The sequence below is a fragment of the Tyto alba genome, unplaced genomic scaffold (genome assembly GCF_018691265.1).
Source record: "Tyto alba isolate M040663 unplaced genomic scaffold, T.alba_DEE_v4.0 Super-Scaffold_29, whole genome shotgun sequence".
In the NCBI taxonomy this organism is placed as follows: domain Eukaryota; kingdom Metazoa; phylum Chordata; class Aves; order Strigiformes; family Tytonidae; genus Tyto; species Tyto alba.
This window is the reverse complement of record NW_024881303.1, coordinates 12389879-12413648: the sequence shown is the minus strand read 5'-3', so window position 1 is coordinate 12413648 and position 23770 is coordinate 12389879. Positions and strand designations below refer to the sequence as shown.

At 48.0% G+C, this 23770-nt stretch overlaps 1 protein-coding gene across 1 annotated transcript; it reads left to right on the top strand.

Annotated features, from left to right (window-relative positions):
- The first annotated feature begins 3033 nt into the window (after positions 1-3033).
- TNFAIP2 (TNF alpha induced protein 2) lies at positions 3034-22779 on the top strand. The gene is made up of 12 exons (XM_032981713.2): positions 3034-3223; positions 9495-9846; positions 11825-12452; positions 14094-14208; positions 15496-15621; positions 16455-16555; positions 16645-16743; positions 16925-17048; positions 18017-18139; positions 19033-19188; positions 20311-20432; positions 20853-22779. Exons 2-12 carry the CDS (start codon positions 9507-9509, stop codon positions 20992-20994), a joined length of 2076 nt encoding a protein of 691 aa, XP_032837604.2. The 5' UTR covers positions 3034-3223; positions 9495-9506; the 3' UTR covers positions 20995-22779.
- Positions 22780-23770: the final 991 nt, after the last annotated feature.

Below are 23770 nucleotides of genomic sequence, written 5' to 3'. Positions count from 1 at the left end.
AGCGATGAAGGATAACAGCTCTTCAGCATGCTGAAAGAGGAAAATCAAACATCACTTCAAAAATAACCTTCTTATCAACACCTCTTGTTTATAGTCTCTTCATTTTTACAGGTAAGACAAATCTTTCATTGTTTACTGCAAAGGATGGCATCCCTTCCCTCCAGTGTGTCACCCCACCACACAGCTTGGTGTTGTTGGCAAATTTGTTGGGGGTGCACTCGATCCCACTGTCCATGTCACCGACAGAGATGTTAAACAGCGCCGGGCCCAACACGGACCCCTAAGGAACGCCGCTCATCACTGCTCTGCACGTGGACATCGAGTCGTTGACCTCAGCTGTTGATCCCCCAATTCCTTATCCACTGACTGGTCCATCTGTCCAATTCAGAGACAAGGATGTTGTGCGGGGAAAATCACACTTAAGATAGCTTCTTAGATAGCATAAACACAGAATATCAGCACAGCTCTACGCAATATATTCTGAGTAGTTCCAGAGCACAGAAAAATTTCTGTGCAGCACTAGAAGATGTGCAGCCTGCTATAACTTGGTTAGCTACTACCCAATATTATATAAGTAAATACAAGATGCCTGTCTTGGAAATCAGGCTACATAGACAAGCAGTGTCGTGCTGGTGTATCAGCAGGTGGTCAAAGTACAGTGATAGGTTTGTTTTGGGTAAAAAAGGGCACCTGAATAATGACACCTAAACTCTAAGCTTTTAATTTAAGATGCAATTACAGGATGCTTCTTGTTCCCCAGTCTGCTGACAGAATTGCCCTGACCCCACTGAAGTTAACTTACAGTAGCTAAAGACAAGGACCAGCAACAGATCCCACCATGTGAATCTACTTTGGATCCCACATGAATCATTCTGTACAGACATTTATCCAAGAAAACCAAGGATGCCCGCAGATTTGCAGCTACGTTTGCTAACACCAGCTGAGCACCAGACTCCTTTGGGCCTTCCCACATTGCTTGCTGTAGGAGTTTCCTACAGCCACGGCCTCCTGTATTAATCTGGGGATAAGACATCGATCTCATAAAACAGTATCGCTACTGCTGAGCCAAATGCAAAGACCCCTTGAATATTTAAAGAGAGGTTTCAGTGGGTCTGAGACATGTGTCACTGAGCCGCTTCCCGCTGCAGATTCACAGCACCCCTGGGGACAGACACCCCTGGGACCTGCAGAGATCACATAACCGAGGATGGGAGAAACAAACCAGCCCCAGGGTCCTCCCTGCACCCAGAACAACATCCTCTGCTTTCAGACAGCCATGAACACTGCCTGTCCAGCCGTGCCCAGACCTACATGTGTGTGCAACCCCCAGGCTACACCAGCCTCCCCAGTGCCTCCCAAGAACCACATCCCTTTGCCTCCTGCACAAAAGGGTCATTGGAGGCAGCATCCAGCTCACCTCCAGCTGCACCGAGCTGTCCCAAAACCAGCTGTAACTGCAGATGACAAACCTTGCCTCTCCCTTTCACATTGTCATTGGAGGAGGCAATGAAGCACAGAGAAAGTTACTGCACTGCAGGGCCAAATTTCACACCATTTCATGTTTCCAATGATTTTCAGGCTGACGTAGCACCCAGCATTTCTGTCCCATGATGGTGGTTGTTTCTGACCACTGATTGTCAAGCAGCAAGAGGACCCAACCCTGGGGCAATCCCAGAGGGGATCCCTCCACCCAGCTCAGCTGCAGACTGGCCTGAAATGAATCAGTGTTTTCCAGAGACCGGAGATCATGGGCTTGTCCATCGAGGCGGCCTCCCCACTTCTGTTTCCTGTTTTGGCAGACGTTGTCTGGGGGGAAGGGTTTTTTCCCTGCTACCGTGGTCTTTTGGGAGAAAGTGTCCCAGAGAGGAAAGCACCAGCCCCGTCAGGCAGCATGTCTGCTGAAAGGCACAGACTGGGAGAAGTATCTGCTCTCCAGCCCTGTGCCCGTTCAGCCAGACACGTCTTCCAGCACAAACATTGGTCTCAGACCACGTCTGCTGCTGGGGGATGCCCCCCCATGCTGGGCCTGCATAGCCCTGCCAAAATTTGTACAGCCAGACCAGAGCTGAGTGTGAGCATCAGCAGCACCATGAAAGCTCACGGTTCACACTCAGCTTTAAGTTTCTGGACTATTTTTTTTTGCATTTTGCATCAGATGACAGCTATCTGACATAAAACAGAAATCATTCCAGGCAGTGGGACCTGCTGACTGCCCCACTCCCTGCCCCACAACAGCTTCTTGGGAAAGGAGAGAGTAGGTAGGCCCTGCAGGACCACAATATTTTTATTTTCTGCTTGCAGGGCAGCTGCTTCAGCCCAGATCTCACCCAGGTGGGTACAGAAGATGCTCCATGCTATCTAAGCAAGGGATGGCACAGCCCTGGCAGCCTTCACGGACTCTCTGCAATGGCACCCCACAGCCATCACTGTCACCCAGGCATCTCCTCCAGCCATCCCCTGTCGTGGAAGCACATGTGCTTCTCCAGTGTGATGGCCTCATCACCACGTCCAGGGAAGCAGGTGCCTAGGAAATCAGGGACAGAAATCTGGAAGACAAATGTCGCTCCTGCAAGTAGAAGGTACAGGTTCTGAGGTTTTGGGGTGAGGAGGGAAGACTGTGCCTCCTGGTCCCTAGGCAGGGACTCAACCCACCACGTTCAAGGTTCTTGATGATATTCATGTCCCCTGGGAGTGCCGCAAGCCCTGCTCTGGGGAAGGCACTTCACCTTGGGCGCGGTGCAGGACCCCGATATGGCAAGCTGTGCTTTCAGGCACACACCTCACCCCTGCCAGCCGCCCGTAACAGCGCCCTGCTCAGGGAGCAGAGCTTTCAGAAGCACCTACTCCATCCCTTAAGGGTGGGTGTCCAAGCCTGCAATGGGACACACAGAAACCCTCGGGGCAGTGCGGCCAGGGTGCCTCGTACCCCAACCGGGGGTTCGTCAGGGGCTCAGCTCCCCTGCACCGACCAGCCCCGGGGCAGACTCCAGCACCCCCGGGGCCAGCCATCCCCTCCCTCCACGGGGACTTCTTCCCCGTCGGAGGGGATTTCTCGTTTCCTTTTGGCTTGAACCCATCTTCGGAAGGGAGGCGCGGACGGAGTTTCCCAGCCAGCGGGCTCTTTACGGCGGGTCCCCGCCTCCCCGCCCTCCCCTTATAGCCGGGCTGTCCCGGGGCCCCGCAGCCGCAGCCGCCCGCCAGCCCGCCCCGGAGCCGCACCAGGGTAAGTCCTTCGTGCCGTCTGTCCGTCCCGCGGAGCTCGGGGCTTTCCCCTGCCCCGTAAAGCCGGTGCCTCTCCCGCTTCTCCCGCCCCTCTGCCTCCCTCCCCCGCTCGCTTCTTGCAAGGCTATTGAGAGCGAAGGCTCTCCGTTGTGGCTGAGAGAGGGGAGAAATAAGTGGAAGGTGCTAAAGGATGGGTTCCCGGACGAAGTGATGGATTTCAGCCCCACCTTGGAATTGCCAGAATAGGGAATAAATCGCGCCGCTGCGAGAAGGACAGCAGCTCCAGACACATCCCAGGGCTGGGGACCACAAGGATATGTGTCTGGCAATTGCACTGTGACAGCTGCGTCTGATTTCTGTTGCTCATCCTCCAAATTTCAGGGCATGAACACAGGCTGTGAGCGGTGACTCCTGTTCGTTTCTCCCCTAGTCCCTTCCCCAACATAGAGTAGACCTCCCCAGACATAGATCTTGGGCACCAAAGATCCTAAACCCAGATCAGGCAGCAGGATCCAGATTTAGCCTGGCACTTCCCACCCCCTCCTCTTTGTCTCTGTTCGGAAGGAAGTGGTTTTCCCCCAAATGACAGGGAAATAGTTGGATTGTGATTCATTCAGCCCAGCTGCACTGGAAAAACACAATTTCAGTGACTGAATCCTGTATGGTCTCAGGCAGCCCCTGTGACCTACACCCTGGCAGGGTCACTGTGCCAAGCAGGCGAATTTCTACATTGCCATGTTTGTCGTTTTGTGACTACTTCCTTTCCTAGTCAGGGAAATCCCACTGCCCTTATGACCTGCCTTCTCCTAGAGCACTGCAGAGCCTGCCAAAATTCCCCCTGTCCTTGGGCAGCCACCCCACATCCACCACATCAGCTCCTCGGGCACACATTGAAAGGTACAACCTCAGTGTTAGAATCCTGTGTATGTTTAATGTAGGAGTTCTTCTTGAGGCTGCTACAAAGTAAGGAAGAGACTTTCTGTGACTGGAGCATATGGCTTTAGTCGTATGGCATCTAGAAGCCACAGTCCCTTGCCGTCACACCCAAGTTCAGAGCAGAAAACCTGAAGGAACAGTTATTCTCCAAAGCATTCAACCACCTGTCCCTGCCAAAGGGCTTTGAGGCTTGCCAGTTCTGATAAAGCCCATCAAACTGGAGCAGAGAGCTTTGGGAAACTGAGGTTTGGGTTTGCTTCAGTCACCCTCTCTGTAAAAAGAGGCCTGGAAAGCCAAAGAGCTTGAAAATGCCAGCAGAGGCAAGCGCTCCAGGAGCTCTGAGTCCGGCACCTGGAGAATTTGTGTATCTTCTCAGTCTCTGTTAGCTCTAGCAGTGAACTTTGCAAACTCCAGGCCTGAATGCAGGATTTGGCTTTGGGGATAGTAATATGAAAACAAAATCCTAAACAGCTGCAGCTGGTTTCTCTTTCAGCAGCAGCAGTTTAAAATGATACTGCCCGGATTTGAAGCGAGAAGAAAAAGCAGCATATCACAGTGTGCTTTCTCTGCTTTTTTCCAATAACAATATATATGTGTAATTTTCTCTTTTGCTGATTGAAAGATTCTCACCAACAACAGGAGACTCTGGTTTACAGGACCGTTTTCAGTTGTGTTTCAGTAATTTAAGGAAACCAAATCCTCGTTTAAAAATAACCAAGGCACTGTGTAGCTCTATCTATGCTGTTCCCCAAACAGGTGATAACATGGTTTAATGCTGGTTTAAAGCATCTCACACCAGGTGAGATGCCCTGGGATCCTCTGCCTGGTCTGCCACTACCATTCCCATAGGTCCCTTGTGTCCCCCACCACCCCCAGCCTCATAGGGGTGCCTGGCATGTGGACTGGGTCCCCTGGGGTGGCTCTGCTCCTGCCTGGACTTCTTTACTGGAGATGAGTTTCGTTTCCCCTCAGCTTTTGACCACATTAGGAGCAGAGCTTGGCCACCATGAGGATGGTGCTGGACCACATGGGGTGGTGGGTGTCCCGCAGGGGTGTGCGAGCAGGAGCATGGATTTGAGCAGCACAGAAAAACCTCAGGGTGGGGCCGTTGGTGGCTCAGCTCATCGCTGGACTGTGATTTCCCAGGCAGAGCCAAGCAGGAGCCCCCAGCTTCACGGTGTCTCCATTCAGTACCCAATCCAGCTAACGAAAATTGGTAGGGAAAAACCCCACCTCCTAGGAGGGCTTCCCAACTTACAAAGACTGGGTCTGGCATCTCTGTAGACTCTTTGGTTTGATTTTTTAGCAGCTTATTGGTGTGTTATTACGTAGTCTGAGGTACAATCAACCTGGCTGCACTGCTTTACTGCTTCAAAAGATGGTGTGACCCAGTGCGATTTTCTCATGCGGGCAGGGGTGACCCCACTTTCATGGGAAGCAGATGAGGGGAGAAAAGGCTGATGTAAATGCAGGGAACAAATTTTGCTAAATAACTCTGGCTTTCTGAAAGGCTATGGGAGACTGGGGGATTTCCACTAAAACAAGACATAAATCCTTGTGACCTAGGATGTCAGCAGGCTGGAGTGGACTGAAAATCCAAACAAATGCTTGTTAATACTGGCAGCAGCTCAGGAAAAAAGAATTCAAGAAAAAGTTCAGCAAAAAATTTCAAAATAGGGGTAATTAGCAAATCTCTTCCCCTGAGTGCCCTCTGGCCCACCATGAGCCACCCCTCACGAATGAACTCATTCCTAAGCATGCGGTGTGAAAGCTGTTTCCTTTGAGGAGGAAGAGGAGAAAACAGGAAGCCACCATGGCCAGAGCTCAGGTTGTGCCTTCTGTGTGGTGGCTCTGCTCCAGGTGTTTCCCTCACCCTTGATGCACACCCCAGAAAAGCTCCAGCTCGGAGGTACGCGCCGTGATCAGCCCCACGCGGAGAGCTCGCTGGGTCCCGCTCCAGCCACGTCAGCAGCCGACAGCGCTGCTGTCCTGATGGTACAGGGCTCTCTGTAGGGTAGCAGAGGATGCTATGCAAGCTGTGCCACTCTGCTGGTTGGAAACAATAAGCTGAACATACTATGTCAAAAATAATTAGAGCTAAAGACTCCCTTGGCACAAACTATAGTGCCACATAATAACGTTGATGTTGATGATAACAGTAAATTAACAGTGAATTATTAATAATAATGAGTTGGGATCTATGTCAAGTCTTGACCTTAAATCATTAAACTTCCCAAGACTTGGATTTGAGCTCTGTGCCTAGGAAATGATTCAGCATTTCTCAAAGTGTTAACTGCTAAAATAATTAGGAGCCTGATGGAGTTTTAACAAGCTTTGGTTTGCGAGCACAGCGGGCGTGGGGGGGGCACACGGGGCAGCGCGGGCACAGCATCTCCTGCCCGGGGTGGCTGCAACCAGTGCCACCTCCTTTAGCTGAGTGTCTCTCGCAGAAAGTGGTGGGATTTTTTTCTGTGAGAAAGCTTCTTACAGGAAGTTTCTTATGGGCATTTCTTACAGTAAGTGCTTCACCATTTAGTGATAAAGAGAAGAAATGGAGGGGCAGTTTTTGGTACCACTTGCCATAAGTGGCTGAGGCTGCATTTCAAGGCAGAAGTAGGAGATGGGGTTGATTGGTATTTCCTGCTGCAGATACAAACATATGCAAACCAGCAGCAGCAAAGTGATAAACATTGGGCAAGGATTCAAGGCAAATGTGAGTGAGAATCAACAGCCTTGCTCAGATGCTTAACTCCTTTGGCGTTTATTAGTTCAAGATGAAAAAGCACGCCCTGACATGCCACTATTGCCAACAGTTCTCCCGCTGCTGAATGTGCAGTCCCCGGGTGAAAACATAGGAGTTGATTTTTATCTTTCTTCTTATCTGGCTGTGGGACTTTTTTGGGCAGGGCAGGGCCCGGGGACACGCTGCAGACGATGGCCTGGTGCACTCTGCTGAGGGACCGCAGGGGCTGGCCCAGGCTGCCATCCCCCGCACACATGCCCAGCTCCCCGCTTCGCCCCGGCAGCGCCAGCCCCATCACAGAGTTACCAGGACAAAGTTCTGCCAGACATTAAAAACTAAGATTTTAACCACCTTAATTTTTCCCTTATGGACTCTTTTATATGTAGTGTCGTTCCAATGGTTTTCAAAGATGCATGGCATTTGTCTTAGTATTGAAGAAGAAGCAGAACCATTTCGAAATCCACTTTTCTGATCATCATTCATCAAAACAAAAGACTGTGAAAGTCACCTTTTGCTATAGGAAAGGGAGAAGTACTTTCTTTGTTTAGAAGCCAAATAATAATTTTTAAAAAAGGAAATAATAAATGCTTTGTTTGGAATAATAAGAGAGAGAGAAAGGATTCAGCTTGAACAAACAGGAAGGGCTTTGGCAGAATGAATCTAAACACAGCATTGTGTTGGGAAATGCAGGCTAGAAAAATAGCCCTACAAAAATTAAGAAAGTCCCAAACACTTATAGAGAATCTCTGTTACCATGATAATTTTTTGTAATGGAAATGTAACAAAAATGAGCTCCTTTCCACCATTTTTAGGATTCTAGTGGGGTGTCCTGACTCGAGTAGCCAGAGTGAACCGCGGGGGTTTTTCCTCCTTCCCTCCCCAGTAAATGTTCTAGGGCAAGAGTAGGTGCGTGGCTCCAGCCATGACTTGGGGCTGGGCAGTTCTGCTGCTCGGGCCCCCTTTGCTTGCCCACGCAGCCAGTCCCACAGCCCTGGGCCACGAGGACTCCGCCACCCACCTTAGGTTTTGCTTCACACTTTGCCCTGGGTCACAGACCACCAGTTTAGCTGAGAGCCAGCCAGATCATGCACACACCCCCACCCCCGGCCTTTCTCTCCTTCCCAAATGAGTTTTCACCTTCATTGTGTTTTAAAAGCAATAGCATTACTAATCCTGAACATGACTTGGCAGCCAAAGCACAGAGCAGGAAAGCTTTTAGTGATGCCAGGCTCTAACTGCTCTCTGTATCACCTGGCTGCTACCACTAACTTGATGCTTCAAAGCTCTCCAAGCTGTCGGGAGACAGCAGGGGGAATCACAATTAAAATGAAAAGCCACAGTCTTCCTACCAGTTTGCCCAGAAATAAGTATCATGGTTTGTATCAGCATGATACATATCAACAGTATAAACTTGGCAACGGTATTTGAAAATCACCACATTGTGGTCTTATAAATAAAGCCAAATTCTTCCTTTATTTAAAGCCTAATTCCTCTACCCTTACACAGTACAAGTAAGCCAAAACTTGCCTGAGAGTTCTTCATACAGAAGTGCATTGGTTTCCCAGAAAGTCACTTAAAAAAGAGAGTTGTTAGAACAAGGATTGGAAGGTATGAGTCACTTTATTTGTTTACAATCGTTACAAAATCATAATAATTATATAAATGAATATAGTTATGCAAATAAATACATAGCAATATATTATCTGATACATGCACATAAATAATTCTAAATATAAACCCTAAAAAGAAATTGATGCAATAACAGATTTCTATTGTTAATTATTTGTAGCACATGAGTGTTGGTGGTAGAGCAGGACTCTGGCAGGATAATGTCCGTTTAAACAAGGCTAAACCACCCTGATCCTCATGTTTCTGAACTCTCAGCCACCTTCTCTGGGAGTTCTCCTCAATAAAGCTAAGAATTTTACTACTGACTTAAATGGGGACACAGTTAAACCAGCAGGACTTTTGCTCAGCAAAGACCGACACGTACCTGGCTTGGTAGGCTCATCTCATTTTCATGTTGCACTTGCAAACTCGGTGTGCAATAAGCTACATGGGTGCTTCCACAAACAGATCTGCAGCCAGGTGAGATCAGCAAAAACAGGCTCTGAGGAAAGTGGAAATTGATCCCGATGCCATATAAAAGTATGGGAGTTTCATGGTTGCTTTGGATAAGCACAGGACGCTTGTCCCACCCACCCACATCACTCATGTGCAGCATCACTGTTCACATCCGTACTCCCACAGCATCCCGTGGGAGAGCCCTGCTCTCCCGTATCCAGAGAAGCTCGAGGTCTCAAATCAGGCTATCTGAATCTCCCTTAACTTCACTCACTGATTTTCTCTAATCTATTTAATAGACCAGAGAGCTGTTTCTGTCCTCTCAGTTACCTGAGGTGATGCTGCCCAGGAGCTGTCCTGCAGAGCTGTGCCCATACCAGGTGTGGGTAGCATTCCCCACACCACCCATACAGGGACAACTCTTTCCAGAAGTATGTGTTTTTTAGTGGGAATGCACCTTGACACATCGTGTCATGGTAGTTTTTATGCAAACTGCTATAATCTGACCAGTTCTTTCTGACATTTACAGGCTAGAAGGAAAATGATGAAAATGTTACCTTTTTTCCAAAGTGGTCCTATTGGAATACGCAATGGATCAGAGGGTTGCATTGGTGCAAACAGGCAGCTTGAAACCCCGTCGACATCAGTAGCTGATCAAGCCCCTGTCTGTCCTGAACCTTCTGGAGACGAGATCTGGTCCAGGGACCGGCAAAAGATGAGTGAAAGGCCAGAGGCAACCTGCAGACCCTCACGTGCATCTTCCATCACAAGCAACGGGAGCTGCACCTCTGCTGGGGACAGCCCTGAAAAGGGGAAGAAAGGAATAAAGGGAATCCTTACGAATGCACTTAAGAAAATGAAAAAGATCAAGCCACCCAGTGGTAAGTGCTCCTCCATCCTCCTTGCACCGCCTCATAGGCCATAGTTACCTCTAGAGGGGCTGCACGAGCTGGAGAATTGTCCCCTTGAGAAACAAGGGCACGGACAGATTGATGAGACTTGGCCAAGGAGCCTGGGGAAACATGGGCTGAAGGAGACATGACCTCAAGTCCTAGTCCTTCGGTACCAAGGGCTCACTCCTTGAGGAACAGCCAGTTTGCAGGTTTTCTGTCCAAAACTAAACTTATTTCTATCTTTTATGGGGCACAGAGATCTATGGGTGGGCAAGAAGCCAAGGCATACCTCTCTGCTCTGTTCCTCCATGAAACCTCTACCCTGTGAAATCTCCTCTTCCCCCCAGGACAGCAGTAAGCAGCACCTGAAGGTCTTTCCCAGGGCTGGTATATGAACATACAGTTCCTCCAGTCACGGGCACCGTCCCTTCAGGGTGCCTAGAGAGGTAGAAAAATACCTGCTCAGAGAAACCCAGAACTGGAGAGGAAAGTGCCCCTTGGCAATTTCAAGGCTCACCTGCCACTTCAGGTGACGCATCTCATTACCTGGTTCATAAACTTAGCAAGCTGTACCTTAAAATAAGTTAACTTCTTAGTTCTTCCTCCTTTACTTGGGGGCTCTTATAAAGTCTCACTGTTTTAGTACAAATTCTCTCATTTCCAGGCAAGACTTTACCTGTCTAATTGGCATATACTCCATGTATCAAATGATTTCCCTAACTGGTGGTTTTCCTTCTCAGCCTTGAATTTGTTCAGCTAAATGAACCAAGTGCACTGAAAACAGGCCCTGCATGCCTTTGTTCTTACTGCTGCATTGACACATTCCCAATGTCCTTTTATGAAATAAAGCAACCAGAATTGCAGAAAATATTCCAGATGAGATACCACCAATGCCTAGTACAATATGTTACTATTTTCCTATCTCAGCTGGAGACTCCTCATTGGATACATCCTGGGGTCATATCTGTGATTTTCACCATCACCTCACAGTAATGATTTACTAATTCTCCAGGCGTCTCTCTTGCTCCTCCATCTCAAGCTGATTCACATCCAGCTTGCAGCAGAAAATCCTATTTGTTGCTAAGTAACTTTTGTTCTATTGAATTTGTATCTTATACTTTGGGCTATTAAATTTCAGCCCATCTACTATTCAAGTTATCCTGTTGTTCCTATATAATACACCAAGCCCTCAGTTTCAATAATGTCTCTGAACTTTGTACAATCAGCAGATGCCAACAGGGCACTCCCAGATTTTGTGACGCAGTCTCTAAGGAGAATACAGAGTAAGATGAGTTTCATGAATAATGTAAGCTTTCTCCATCCAGAGTTTTCTGTACAAACCTTAAACACTTAACAAAACTTATTTTGGGATGCAACTTCTCCAGTTTAACTAATAATTTCCCAGGTTGAATCATATCAAGTAACTGGTTGTAGTTCAGATAAGATAGTTCAATTGTATTTATCTTGCCTGCTAAATGTGTCCTCCAAAAAAATTTCACAGGTCAGATTGTGCCAACCTATTTCTGGAAAACCCATGTGGTATTTCCTCTAGCACATCTTATTTAGCTACATCTTTCCATCTACATTTTTCCTAAAGCCATGCTTCTGACTTGGAGTCATATTAATGGGAACAGGGGTAATAAACAAACAAACAAACAAATAAATAAATAAAACTCCATACATCTAAATTTTGGAAAAAATTATAGGTAACTCATGAATATCTGACCATGTGTAACACATTGGTAATAGGTATGCAAATTTCCATTGCCCCAGTTAATGACAAGCTAGAAATAAACTTATCTTTAAATAAACAGAAAGATTTTCTGTATGGTAAAGGCGTCTAAGATCTAGCATTATAGAAATATAAACTTTTTTTTTAAAAAGTATTTCAGAGCCATCAGTTTTTATAAAACAGAAATTTAAACCTTCGCTATTGGGTAAAGAAAGGCTGTTCTTATTTCACCAGTCAAACAAGTCATGGAACTCCTTGAAGAGCAAAAGCTTTGTGACGCCACTCAGCAGCTGATTGTCCTGGAGAAGAGCCTGTCTAGCAAAAGCGAGGAGGGGCTGAGCACCAGTCAGAAAGATGTCGAGTCTGTCTACGAAATTCTGAAGCACAAAGTCTTCAGCATCTTGAAAGACTCCATACTGCTAGCAAAAACAAACCCAGACCTGCTGCAGCAGGCAGTAGAGGCACTGAAAGAGCAGGAGAAAGAAGATCAGAACTACATGTCAGAGAATCTACCTGACCAAAACATGCAATTTAGACCTAGAAAATGGAAACAGCTTTGGCTGGCTACAATAAAGGAGTCAGTAGAGACTCGAATGAAAGACACAAGCCATACTCCTAGAACTGAGAACCTCTCTACGGTTGGACAGAACCTCCTGCACATGGGAAAGACAATGAAAGAAGATTTGACAGTAATTGTGAAATACATTAAACAGCTTTACCCTCCTGAGTTTAATGTGTTCAGCACATATGCTGAACTCTACCACAATTATTTTGCCTCCCAGGCAAAGAAAAATGCTGAGTCTCACCTAGAAGACAAGGATATATACCTTCTCCTCTCATGGTTGCACAACATTTATCCAAAGTAAGTGAGGCTTTTACATATGTCTATCCCTGGTGATCACACAAGTTCACTGGCTGCAAAACCAGGCATTTGCTTGATTTATGCATCGGTATCACTGCGAAGCAGTCTGGCACCTGGCTAGGTTTTGGTGTCACTGGCATTGTGCTGATGTACACTAGCTGGCCAGGAGAGCTGGAAGGGACACGCTTGAGGCTGCTAGTCTGTAAATCAAGGGCTGACCCCGCCACTCAGGCTTCTGGGCAACAGACATACACACAGATGTTTGGGGCTTCTCTTGGGTAATTTGGGCAGGTTCATTGCCCTGATCTCTATTCTAGTTGCAGACCTGCACTCATTCTTGGAAAATTTGGAAATTTCAGTCCTCTGGACCAGAGGCCAGCCAATAAATAGAACAACCTGAGATGCAATTATCCTGGGCATGGAGGATGTTGCTTACATGTTACCCACAGTCTATGCTCTCCTCCTGGTTAGGAGACCAAAGGGTGCACCTCTGCAAGAGGACATCATCAGCCAAGGGTCACCCTTCATCCTCACAAGCCCTGTATGTTATAGAACTGAAAATATTCCTTGTTGTGGTTTATAGTACTGGATGGAGAATTGAGGGCTCTCATTTCTTAGATGAAAACCAGCAATATTTCTTCAGCTATTCTAAAGCCGTTCAACCTTTACCTCCACTTTTTCCTCCTTGTGTTTCACTGATGGAGTACGATGAGTCAGTGTTGATCCTGGAAGTTTTCCAGAGCCAGTGCTGTGCTCTAGGTCAGGCTATTCAGGTCCGAACCAGCGTGTGTTTCGGAATCAGTAGCTGCAAGGAGCAGGGCTCAGCTGGAGCAGCGCAGCCCGGCACTGGGGATGCTGTTGGCCAGGACAGCAGCTGCTTTGTGAGGTGTTCCCAGGGGCCACGTCCAGGTGTCTGCTGAGGAACCACCTCTCTCCACAGCCAGCAGCAAAGGGAGCAGTGAGGAGGAGGAGGGCTGCACAACAGCCTGGCCCCAGCTTCCAGTGTCATATCAGAAACAGCCCGTGTGTGGGAAACATGGCAGGGTACCCATGTGGAGCTGGGTGATGTGCAAACACAGGACTCAGGCGATGTTCAGGGTTATTCTCTGCAGCTCCAGGAGGAGAGGCTGCTTCCAAATTAGCCCCCCAACAAGTGCTGGCCTGAGCCCCCCACGGCTGGCAGGTCCTTTCCCTCAAAGCTGCTCAGGCGCACCCCACTCAGCCAGCACGCTGTGGGGACGTGACAGTGGGGGGGTACGAAACGGCCCACTCCATTCCCAACAAGCCACAAGACTCCAGCTTTTCATCTGGTCACCTCTCTATTGATGGAGAGAGGTGGTGTCCTGGGGCTAGATCCTCCTGCTCCCTCCAGGTCCCCCGTCCCCACCAGAGCGCCGTGACTGGTGCTCAGGGGCTTGGCAGAACATGACTTCATTCCTGAGGGTTGCTTGGGGTCCCACCCTCACAGCTCCCATCCCTGGAACAGATTCAGCTCCTCCAAGTCCTGCCTGGACTAAAGACAGTATGTTTCCATCTGTTTTTTCACTGATAGCCTAAAAAAATGTTAGTAATTTTCATCAACAGCTGTCTTGAATTACACTTTCCTTGAAAAAATGTGATTGTTTGGCTTTTTTGTTCCAGAGATATGAGAAAAGATCATGTTTTAGCCGAGGAGTTGGAAAAAGTTAAGCTTGGAAGCCTTTTGCCATCAAGTCTGAGCAATGAACTTGAAAAGAAATACCTTGACACTGAAGAGGTGAGAATCTGTTCAGTCCCTCCTCTTCCCTTTACTGCTCCCATATGACTCCTCAGAGGAGCTCTGACTTGTCCTGCCCATGCACTTCTCACCTGTGGCCCACACACCCTTTCAAACACAAGCAAACTCAAGAATGCTTTTGTTTCTTTTTGGGGACAGGTCAGCTTTCTGCTAGATGGGACTTGCAGAGCAAACTCCTGCTTAGCCCTGGGATCCATCAGAAAATAACTGCTCTGTTCTTGTAAACCTTGCAGTAGGAAGGTGGGAAAAAATCCAGCAACTCTTTATGGGCAACTTTCCAGTTGTCTGTTAAATCCCCAGAGGGATTTATGCTGCCTCTCGCAGATGATGGATTCAGAATTACTTCTGGTCTCTGCAGCACTGCCAGACCTTGGATGAGCTCAAAGCATGCAGGTCTGGTCTTGAAAATTCTGTTTCTTTGATAGAGAATGACTGGTCTGCAGAAAATAACAGTTAGTCTGGGTTTTGGAACACTCTTGCCTTCATGGAAACAAAAAGCAACTTTTACAGTACTCCCATAGCTTAGTGCTTTTGGCATTTTGGGCTGGAATTCCCGGAAAAATGAGAAGATAATTTCCAGGTTTAGCTGTAGTCCGTGATGGTTTGCATATGGGAGAGGTGGGTGTACGGGCTGCAAGGAGCATGAACACGGCTTTTGGGAATCAGAAATATATGCCAGCCACCGTACATACCATTTCCAAAGCCCCAAAGTGTGCACACAAGAGGGGCCGAAGCAGAGAAAAGTACTTGAGAACATTTTGTTTTACTCTGCAACGCTCATAAGACGTCAGAAGTGCTCATGAAAAAAGATTGCAAAACCAGGCCCAGCGGGCAGCACTGAAGCGTGACACACAGGCAGTGGGTGGCTGGGGGAATTTGGGCTCTGGCACACGTAGCTGCCTGCAGCCGTCCCACCCACCGCTCCCCTCCCCTGCCCTCCAGAGCACCGCCGACGTGGTGGAGAGGCGGGCAGGGACGTAGATCTTGATCTTCAGTCCTACCCTGAAATATTCAACTCCCTGTTGAATACGTGGATACTGGGGGCGGGGGGGTGTTGGGGGTGGGAGGGGGGTGGTGGTGTTTGTCCTTGCTGCCATGAAGGGGTGGATAAGGCATCTCGTAACAAAGAGACTTTATTTTTCACCCAGGACTGAGGAAAAAGTCTGCTGAGCCAGACAAATGGTGGGTGGGTGAGTAAAACCTGCATAAGGCAGGAGCTGCTACATCCACTTTGTGGTAAATGCTGTTGTTCTTCCTTCCCTAAAGGCTGCTATCAAGAATTCGTTGAGCAAATGTTTAGATAAAGAAATACAAAGATGGAAAGAAGACAAAGAACCGGAGAAACTAAATGGGCATTTCCAGAGTGAACTACTAGCAATATTTGTTATCCAGGTAATACAGATGTATACTAAAAATAAACAATTGCATCCTGCACATATTTAGGATTTAAGACCAACTATGGGCAGTGCAGGAAAGCAAAAAGCCAGGTTGCTTATGGAGGGCTATAGCAGAGGTGGGTGGTACAGGGGAGCCCAAACCTGTGGTCGGGCACCGTTCTGGTCTACCACGTTCGGAGACACACTGCTCTATAAACAAAATGAGCAAGAAAGCCACCTTCATTTCTCCCTGTGCAGTCTCCTCTGCACCCCCCCATCCCATGCCAAGGCATTAGGCACTGAGTAACGTAGCAGCAGAGAGACAAGAGGCAGGCTTAGCCCAGCAAGGAAGCAGCGCAGAGCGGCTGCCCTGCTTGCTCTCTGGGAAGCTGTCACAGGCAGAGCTGCTCCCAGTGCTCACGCCCTTTCCCCACGCTCAGCGCCCTCCTTCCTCTGGCTGCAGAGGGTTAGAAGAGTTTATTTAAAAAAAAAAAAAAAACCTTTCATGTATTGAGGTGGTTGTGCTTAAGTTGGTTTTTGGTTTGGTTTTTTTTTTTTTTAATGCAATCATATGACATTCGGGAAAAAAAGCAAAAAGTGTCATTTTCCCACTTTCTCAGCTATTTTATAGATTTTCATACCTCTTCACCTCTCTCCCCAGTTGAAAATGGAGTTCAAAATTGGCTTGAACCCACCAAATAAGTATAGCTGCTCTGCATTGTCCCTGGCTCAGTCACCGGGGCAGATGCAGGAGAGCTGGGCTCAGTTAATGCATTTTAAAGATGCTTTTAACCAGTGAATCCGGCCTTTTTGGAGCAGACAGCGTTTAAAATTGATCTTGTTTGCTAGAGTATCTACAGTGGCCAGAAGCGAGCCAAGGACATCAGCGTGGCAGTGGGCGAGGAGCTGTCGCATCGCCTGTCGAAGGAGCTGCCTGCCTTCCTGAAAAGGTGCGGTGGGGCAGCGTGGGGCAGCAGGGCTGGCAGGGCCACCCCGGGCACGCTCTCATCCGCCTCTCCCCTTCCCATCTCCCCTGCAGCTACAAGGATGCTTTTGAAGACTTTAAGGAGAAAAGCAAGAAGCACAGATACTACAGGCCTATACTGATTGCAAATATTAACAACTGCTGGAATTTTCGGTAAGGGTCCAAAAGAAAGGGCTTTGCTCCTTCCTCTGCAGGATGATAGCGTAATAGAGGGAAGGTACTCTAGAGCTGGGAGAGAAAGGTCCACCTGCCTGCAGAGGGAAGTTTGGAGATGTCTGAATTTCTCTCTTGTTTGGAGACAGGCTATTCTGACCTTGGTGATGGTTCCTTGCAGAGACTACGCAGAGAAAAACATGGCAGAAAAGGACGACAATAAAGCTAGTACCCTCAGCATGCTCGGCGACATTGAAAACAGCGGCTTTGATGTGCTGCTTCAGCAGCTCTTTGCTCAGCTGAAGGTACCGTATCTGTGCCCCACACCCTCCTGCCCCATGGCTCAGCCTGTGCCGGTGCTGGCCGTCTTCTCCTGCCACACTATCAGTTGCCCAAATCCCCAACTCAAGTGCAGCAAAGTTCAAAAGGGCTCTGGGCCAGGTCACCTCTCGGCATCGGCCCCAGCTCCCATTGCTGCCAGGAAACTCAGACTCACCTCTCCTTGAGTTGGTCCTCAAGCCTGTAGGCAAAATGGGCACAGCTACATAGGCATGACTGTGCAGGCAAGCCTAAAATGTGCTGATGGCATCTGAGATAACTGCTGCAGGAGGGAGAGTCTCAACCTGCAAGTGTTTACACTCCAAACTGTAGGTAGCAATCACAAATGACATGAACAGCTTTTAGCTGCTTTGTAAAGGTGGCCTGAAAGGCACTTTTGATTTCTTTCTTTTCTTTTATTTCTTTCTTTTTTTATATATAACACAAGCTTTTTAAGTTAAGCAAATGTGGTGGAGGGGAAGACGTAGGAGTCAGGAATGTTCAACTACGATCTCTCCTGCTTTCTCTGTAGGGCCTTTTGGAAGGCATGGCAGAGCAGGGGTGCTTTTTTTATTTTCATAATTCTTTACTGTGTCCAAGAAAAACTGTGATTGAAAACATCTCATAATGATTCACTTTTTTTCCGTGATGGTTCCATAATCCTCTAATCAGACAAGATGGTGTGGACAACACATTAAAAATGTGGAAATAAAAAAAGCATCCCCAATGTTAGCCTTTCCAGCCCTCAGTCTTCTTCATCATGAGGAAATAAGAAGGGGACACAAACCCAATACAGCCCCCTCTTCCCCTGCCCCTGTAAGTTCTCGTCACATGTCCCTGCACAGGATTGCATGCCATGCTGTCGCTATGTAGGATACTGTACATATCGAAATGCTAAATATACATGTGCATAGAATTTGTTTTGAGGGCACTAAGCAGATTTTCCTTTTTTCAGCCAATTTATAAGAAGTTTACAGAAAATAAGTGGGACTCCAGCAATGAAATTATGAATGAGATCATTAAAACCACCAGCAAACATATTTCAGACTTCCGGACCCTCAAGGACCCTTTCTACCATGTAAGTCCAAGAGAAATATTGGAGGGATTCTGGGATGCCGAGGCTGCATTTTCAGCTCCGATCCTCTGTGACCCGAGTGGCCTTGACCTGTGTTAGGCTCATGAGCTGACCTGGCATCATAGAGCTCTGTCAGGCAGGATTTCCATCAGTGTGCAGTTTGCCTAAGTTGGCCATATAAATCTTACTCTTCTCCAGCAGAAGCAGACTCCTGTAGCTCTGCTGCAACGTTTGCAGAGAAAACCACCCCTGCTGTAGAGAAGGTGCTCTAGGGACCACCCAAAATATGGCTTTATTTATGTATGGGTTTGGTTTAGCAACCTTGAAACACGGATGCAATTGCATGGTTCTGTCTCATGGCTCCTTTGATTGCCCTAAGGACTGGGGGAGATGGGTGCAGCTGGGACTAATCTCACATAACTGAGCCACAACCACATGCTCAGTGGTGCTGAATTATACATGAAACATCACCACATAAAAAAAAATATTTTATTTCCTGCCTTTGTCTTTTTAGTAGTGGAAACAAAATTATGATGTTTTGTGTATTGGAGAGAGGAACAGGAGGAGCAGCATGAATTCCTGTTTCTCTGGAGTCCTGTTACTTCTCTAACACATGGAGATCTTTTTGCTTGAAACTCTTCCCAGAAGGAAACAACATTTGGAAATTCCCGCTCTTCATTAGTTTGAATACAAAGAAATTCTCGGCATCTAGGATGTCGGGTAACCAGTCGTGGGGAGGTTGGCAACCAGTGCCGTTCCTGCCGGGTGATCAGCAGCAGGCATTTGGTGCAGCATGTGTTACAGCACCCACCCACTTTGTCCTCCATTCACACATATAGTTCACTTTGTCCCCAAGCAAGAGATAGACGGATGATCCCCCCTCTGCTTCCCAACAGGCTATTGTCGAGAAGATCCACGCCCATTTGGTTAAAGAGTACATCGTGAGGCTGCTGAAGAGGAAAGTCAGCCTGAAAGCCCCAGGACAACAGCAAAACCTGGCCCAACATATCTCCAAGAATGCCGCTGACCTGGAAGCCTTCTGCACCAGCAATGTATGTGAGCGATCGCCACATCCACAACAGCACAGGGCACAAGCACACTGAAAAACAGGAAAATTAATTTTCTGGGGCCTCTCATTAACTTTTCCAACTCAGCTTAATTTCCTGGAAGACAGGACCTTGGGCAGAAAGAGGTCTCCAAGTGTCTGCAGGCAGGAAGGCTCCCCCCCCCCCCACCCTGTCCCTCCCCTGGATGGAGTGCCATGATTTCATCCTCCTTCGCCCCATAGGCAGTGGTTTCCTTTTGAAGATTTATATCAATAGGATCAGAAGATTTATCTAAACACTGCGCTGCTCTCATTTCAGTAAAACTTGCGTGGAGTCTGGGTTTTGACGCTTCCCTCTCACCCCTGATTTCCCACACTTTGCTGCTTTTAGGTCAGTCAGGGGCTGGAACGGGCAGCACAGGGTCTCTGTACACAAGAAGCATGGCTGAAACACCCCTCTCTGCCTTCTAAAATCACCTCCCTCATTCCATGCCTCTAAATTTGACTATAAAATAGCTAAAAACTAAGTCAAACCCCACCCTCCACCACCCCATGCACATCTGACTGGAAAAGGAGCAAGACTGAGCATCACTCAGCACGGGTGGGAGGTCAGGCACTGTGGGATATCCAGTGGCCAGAAAACAGGTCCAGTCAGGGTTTTTACCTGAGTGGGAAGGGAGTGGATTTTGATAATGCCTGGAGATGCTAAAGGCAGGGTTGTGTGCAGAGCTGGGAGAGAACAGCACGTGGCAGGGCTCTACCCGGCCCACCAGACCTCGTACACACCCCAGTCTGCGTAGAAACCCAAGGAAAGGAAAATGTGATGGGAGGGAAGAGCAGAGTCTGTTGAGGTGGATGTGGAAACGTCAGCCTTATGGCAAACCCTACAGCACTTGTGTGAGGAGATTAAAAACCACCACAAAGCTAATCCGATTTCACCAAGGCTGGCTCAGTCTAGAAACATCACTGAAAACAGTTCGATACCTAAAATCACTGCCGTGTCCTTCCCTCTTGCCAGGAAGCAGCTTCAGGACCTGTCTTGACTGCATCCACCATGAAGCACAGATCCTGGGCTCGGCGGAGGTTTGCACCTCCACGATGCCCTGCTGATCGCTTTTTCTTCTGGCAGGGGTCTCAAGCCACGTGGCTGAATTCTGCCCTCCCCAAGCTGGCTGAAATAATCCGACTTCAGGATTTAGGTGCTATTAAAATTGAAGTTGCGACGCTTGCCACGACATACCCAGATATCCGGTAAGAGATGCTGAAACAGATTTGCAAATATTTGTATGGAATTTTAATTGAGCCGGGAAACAGCCAAATATGAGTATAGGTGAGGTTCATGTAGTCTGAGTCTATATGAATGGGTGGGGGCTGCCTGCCAGGCTGTCGCAATCCCAGTGCCATCAGACAACAAAATAAACTATTTTTAAAAGCCTGTTTATATATTCCAAATTCTGGCCTTATTTTCTCCTTTGCCTTGGGGATTCCCTACCCTACCCCAAACCTCCTGGGACAGTGCTGGGTCCCATGTAGGACTGCCAGAGGCTGAGCTGGCATCTGCCAGGGACCTCAGCACCTGCCAGGGTGTGGGGGGGCCACATCCTTGTTCAAGGGAACCCGCACGCAGAGCTCTGCAGGGGGACATAATGCCTGCTCATTTCTCTTCCACAGCAAAAGGCACCTGGAAGCATTCCTGTACATCAAAGCCAATTTGTCACGCAGTGAACTCAAAAGCATCCTGGGCTACTTGGCAGACAGCGCGGCATCCACGCTGCCAGGGGCCCCGCTCTTCTCCAACATAAATGTGTCCTAGACCAAGGCACCCCTTGGCACACCGTTGGGCTGGACTGTCAGCTAAGCTGAGGATGGAGACCATCCCCCGGCGCGATGCACAGTGCACACTGCCACCTTTCCCTACGGAAAGGACTTTGTCCTAGTCTGGTGCTCAGCATCTCGATGGGAATCACCGCCCTCCATGCAGAGGAAGGCGTGCCCACGGGAGAAGCAATGCCTGCAAGGATCAGGGCTGCTCCTCACACCAGTCATGGACACTCCCCAAGGTCTCCTGGGTGCCACCACGTTCTCTGCCCGGACACTGCCCTGGTTCTCTGACCTCCGTCTACCTCACAGGGTGCCGCGAAGGCCACATCTCTGACTCCCCAACTGGTCCAGACCGAGCAGGCACCTCCTATGTGGCTTTTCGTCTTCTAATGAAACGGAGGGAAACAAAAAACTGAAGCCAAAATTCAGAGATGTTGGAGAAGTCCCATGTGAGCATGCTTGCACCCTATCTGCCTTCCTCCGAGCCGGGCAGGGGCGGCTGCGTTAGGCTGATGGGAGCGGTACCAGGTTTTGGGTGGTGAGGAGCTGTTCCTCAGCCGCGGCAGGACTCCTGCCAGCAGCACCCCCAGACCCGGGGCTTGGAGGGGCCCCGGCTGCACCCTCTGCCCCATGCAGCCGCATTGCCCGGGGGCATCGGCACTGCCCAACCAGCCCTGGAGAAGCCCTGGCTGGCCAAGCAGCAGCAGACCAGCCAGGGAAGCGTGTGATCCCCTCACCTCCATGAGCGGGGAGGGCCCGACCCCCCCGGCAGCTGCCAGCCCCTCCGAAGTGACCCCATCCAACGCATTGGCACGGCAGTGGCACCCTGCTAACAGAAGGTCAGGAGCAAGATGCCTGTTGCAACGGATCATGTGGGCAAAGCCCCAGCATCTAGTAAAGCACCTCAGGTATCACTTAAGCCCTCCTTATCAAGGAGAGGACTTTTCCAGACCCCATTAACATCAACAGGCTTTGAATGGGTGGTGGAACTGGTCTCAAGTGCCATTAAACCGTATTGTATGCGTGTCCTGCATGCGTCACCATTTCCTTGCCTGCTCTTTCCCCTCTTGCTGTAAGGTAGATATGTGGAAACACGAATGGCTCTGTTGTGAAACTAGGTTTGGTTTTTACAGCTCAGTTTTTTGGGAAGCGAATCAAACCAGCAAGTTTTGGGGAAGCTTGCCAAAACAACAATGTGTTTAGTTGAAGACCTTTCCCTTTTTTTTTTTTTTCTATTTCAACTTTTGTATCAGTCTGTAGAAAGTCAGTCCGGAAGGAAGACGCATAATGACTGTGCAAACCATGTAATGTATTTATACGCATATGCAGTATACCATTGGTGTATTTTTGCATCTAATTTTATTTTTTCTCAGTTAGAGTTATTAATTTGCAATGTTTATATTTAAACAGTATTCAAATATGCTAGAAAAGTGACTCATTTATTCTGTCTCTGGCTGTTGTTTACTGTGTTGCCACATGTAGGCCTGTGTACTCCTTCAAAGGGCCAGTTCTTCCACTACTGCCAGCCTGCTCTGGTGACTGTCACCCACTGGTTCCAGGTAGGGAGGGTCTTACTGGGCTACAGACAAGCTAGAAAAGCAGAGGCACCCTCTGTTTGTGCTGTGTATATGTCTCATAACGTGGCTTTCCTTGCTCTCTGGAGCAAGGACTGCCGTGTGCACTGTGTTTATGTTATCTGGTATAACAAGGTCCAAACCGACAGCCTCTGAGCACTACCGCCGTCTCAATGTTGAATAATAAAAAGATATATATTCAACATACATCTCATCCTTACTGCTCTGGAATCCTCCTCCCTCCATCTCTGTTGTCTCCTCCTGTTCATATGAGTCTTTAGCATATGCAGCCCAACAGAATTTGGCCCCATCTGGCTCTGCTGTCCCCCTTTCACCCTCTTATCAGCTGCTATTAAACCCGTGGCTTTGGTGCTGTCTGCAGTGACATGGCTGCAGGAGGAGTCCTCTGTCAACAGGTTCTGTGACAAAATTGTATGCGGGGTCAAAAATAGTGTTTTGGCATCTGCTGCCTGGCCATGGGTAGTGCAAACTGGCCTCCTTCCATAAGCACTCTCACGCTCCCACAAAACTTCATATATACACATAATTTAAAAACTTATTACACATTATTTAAACACTTACCCCAGCTATGATGTAGAGCCAAATGCCGAAATTACTTCTGACAGTGCTGAGCACTCATGACAACTGTCACCTATTGTGTAACATTTTCGTTCCCAATTAGTAAAAGGTCATGTTATTGCTATAAATAATTGCATTTTGATTTAGAGATCTGTTAAGGGCCTACAGAAATGCATCATACAAGCGATTATGCTGGGTTTTTTTAAAAAAAAAAAAAAGTATTCCAGCTAAGTAAGTGCTCCAAGGAAAATAGTGACTCTATTTATATAGCATAATTAGGATGGGTAGGAGAAAATGGTTTTCATACACATTTCATAAGCCATATGGAACTACATTGTGCAATTCTCTCCATACTGCTATAAAAGCCCATCTTTCGGCTCTAATGAGCCCAGGAAACTACTTTATTTATCTTCCTGTATGACTTGACATTTACAATGGCATTTATTTATATGTGGCATATCACACATAGCCAGGTAATTTCAGGAGGTTGCACGAATGTCTTCTGATAACAGTGTTAGATTAATACTGATAAATAGCACTCCTATAAGCTAACTAAATAAAATTTTCTGAGCCCAGCGTGGCTGGATTTTCTTTATCATGCAACCTCTGCTGATG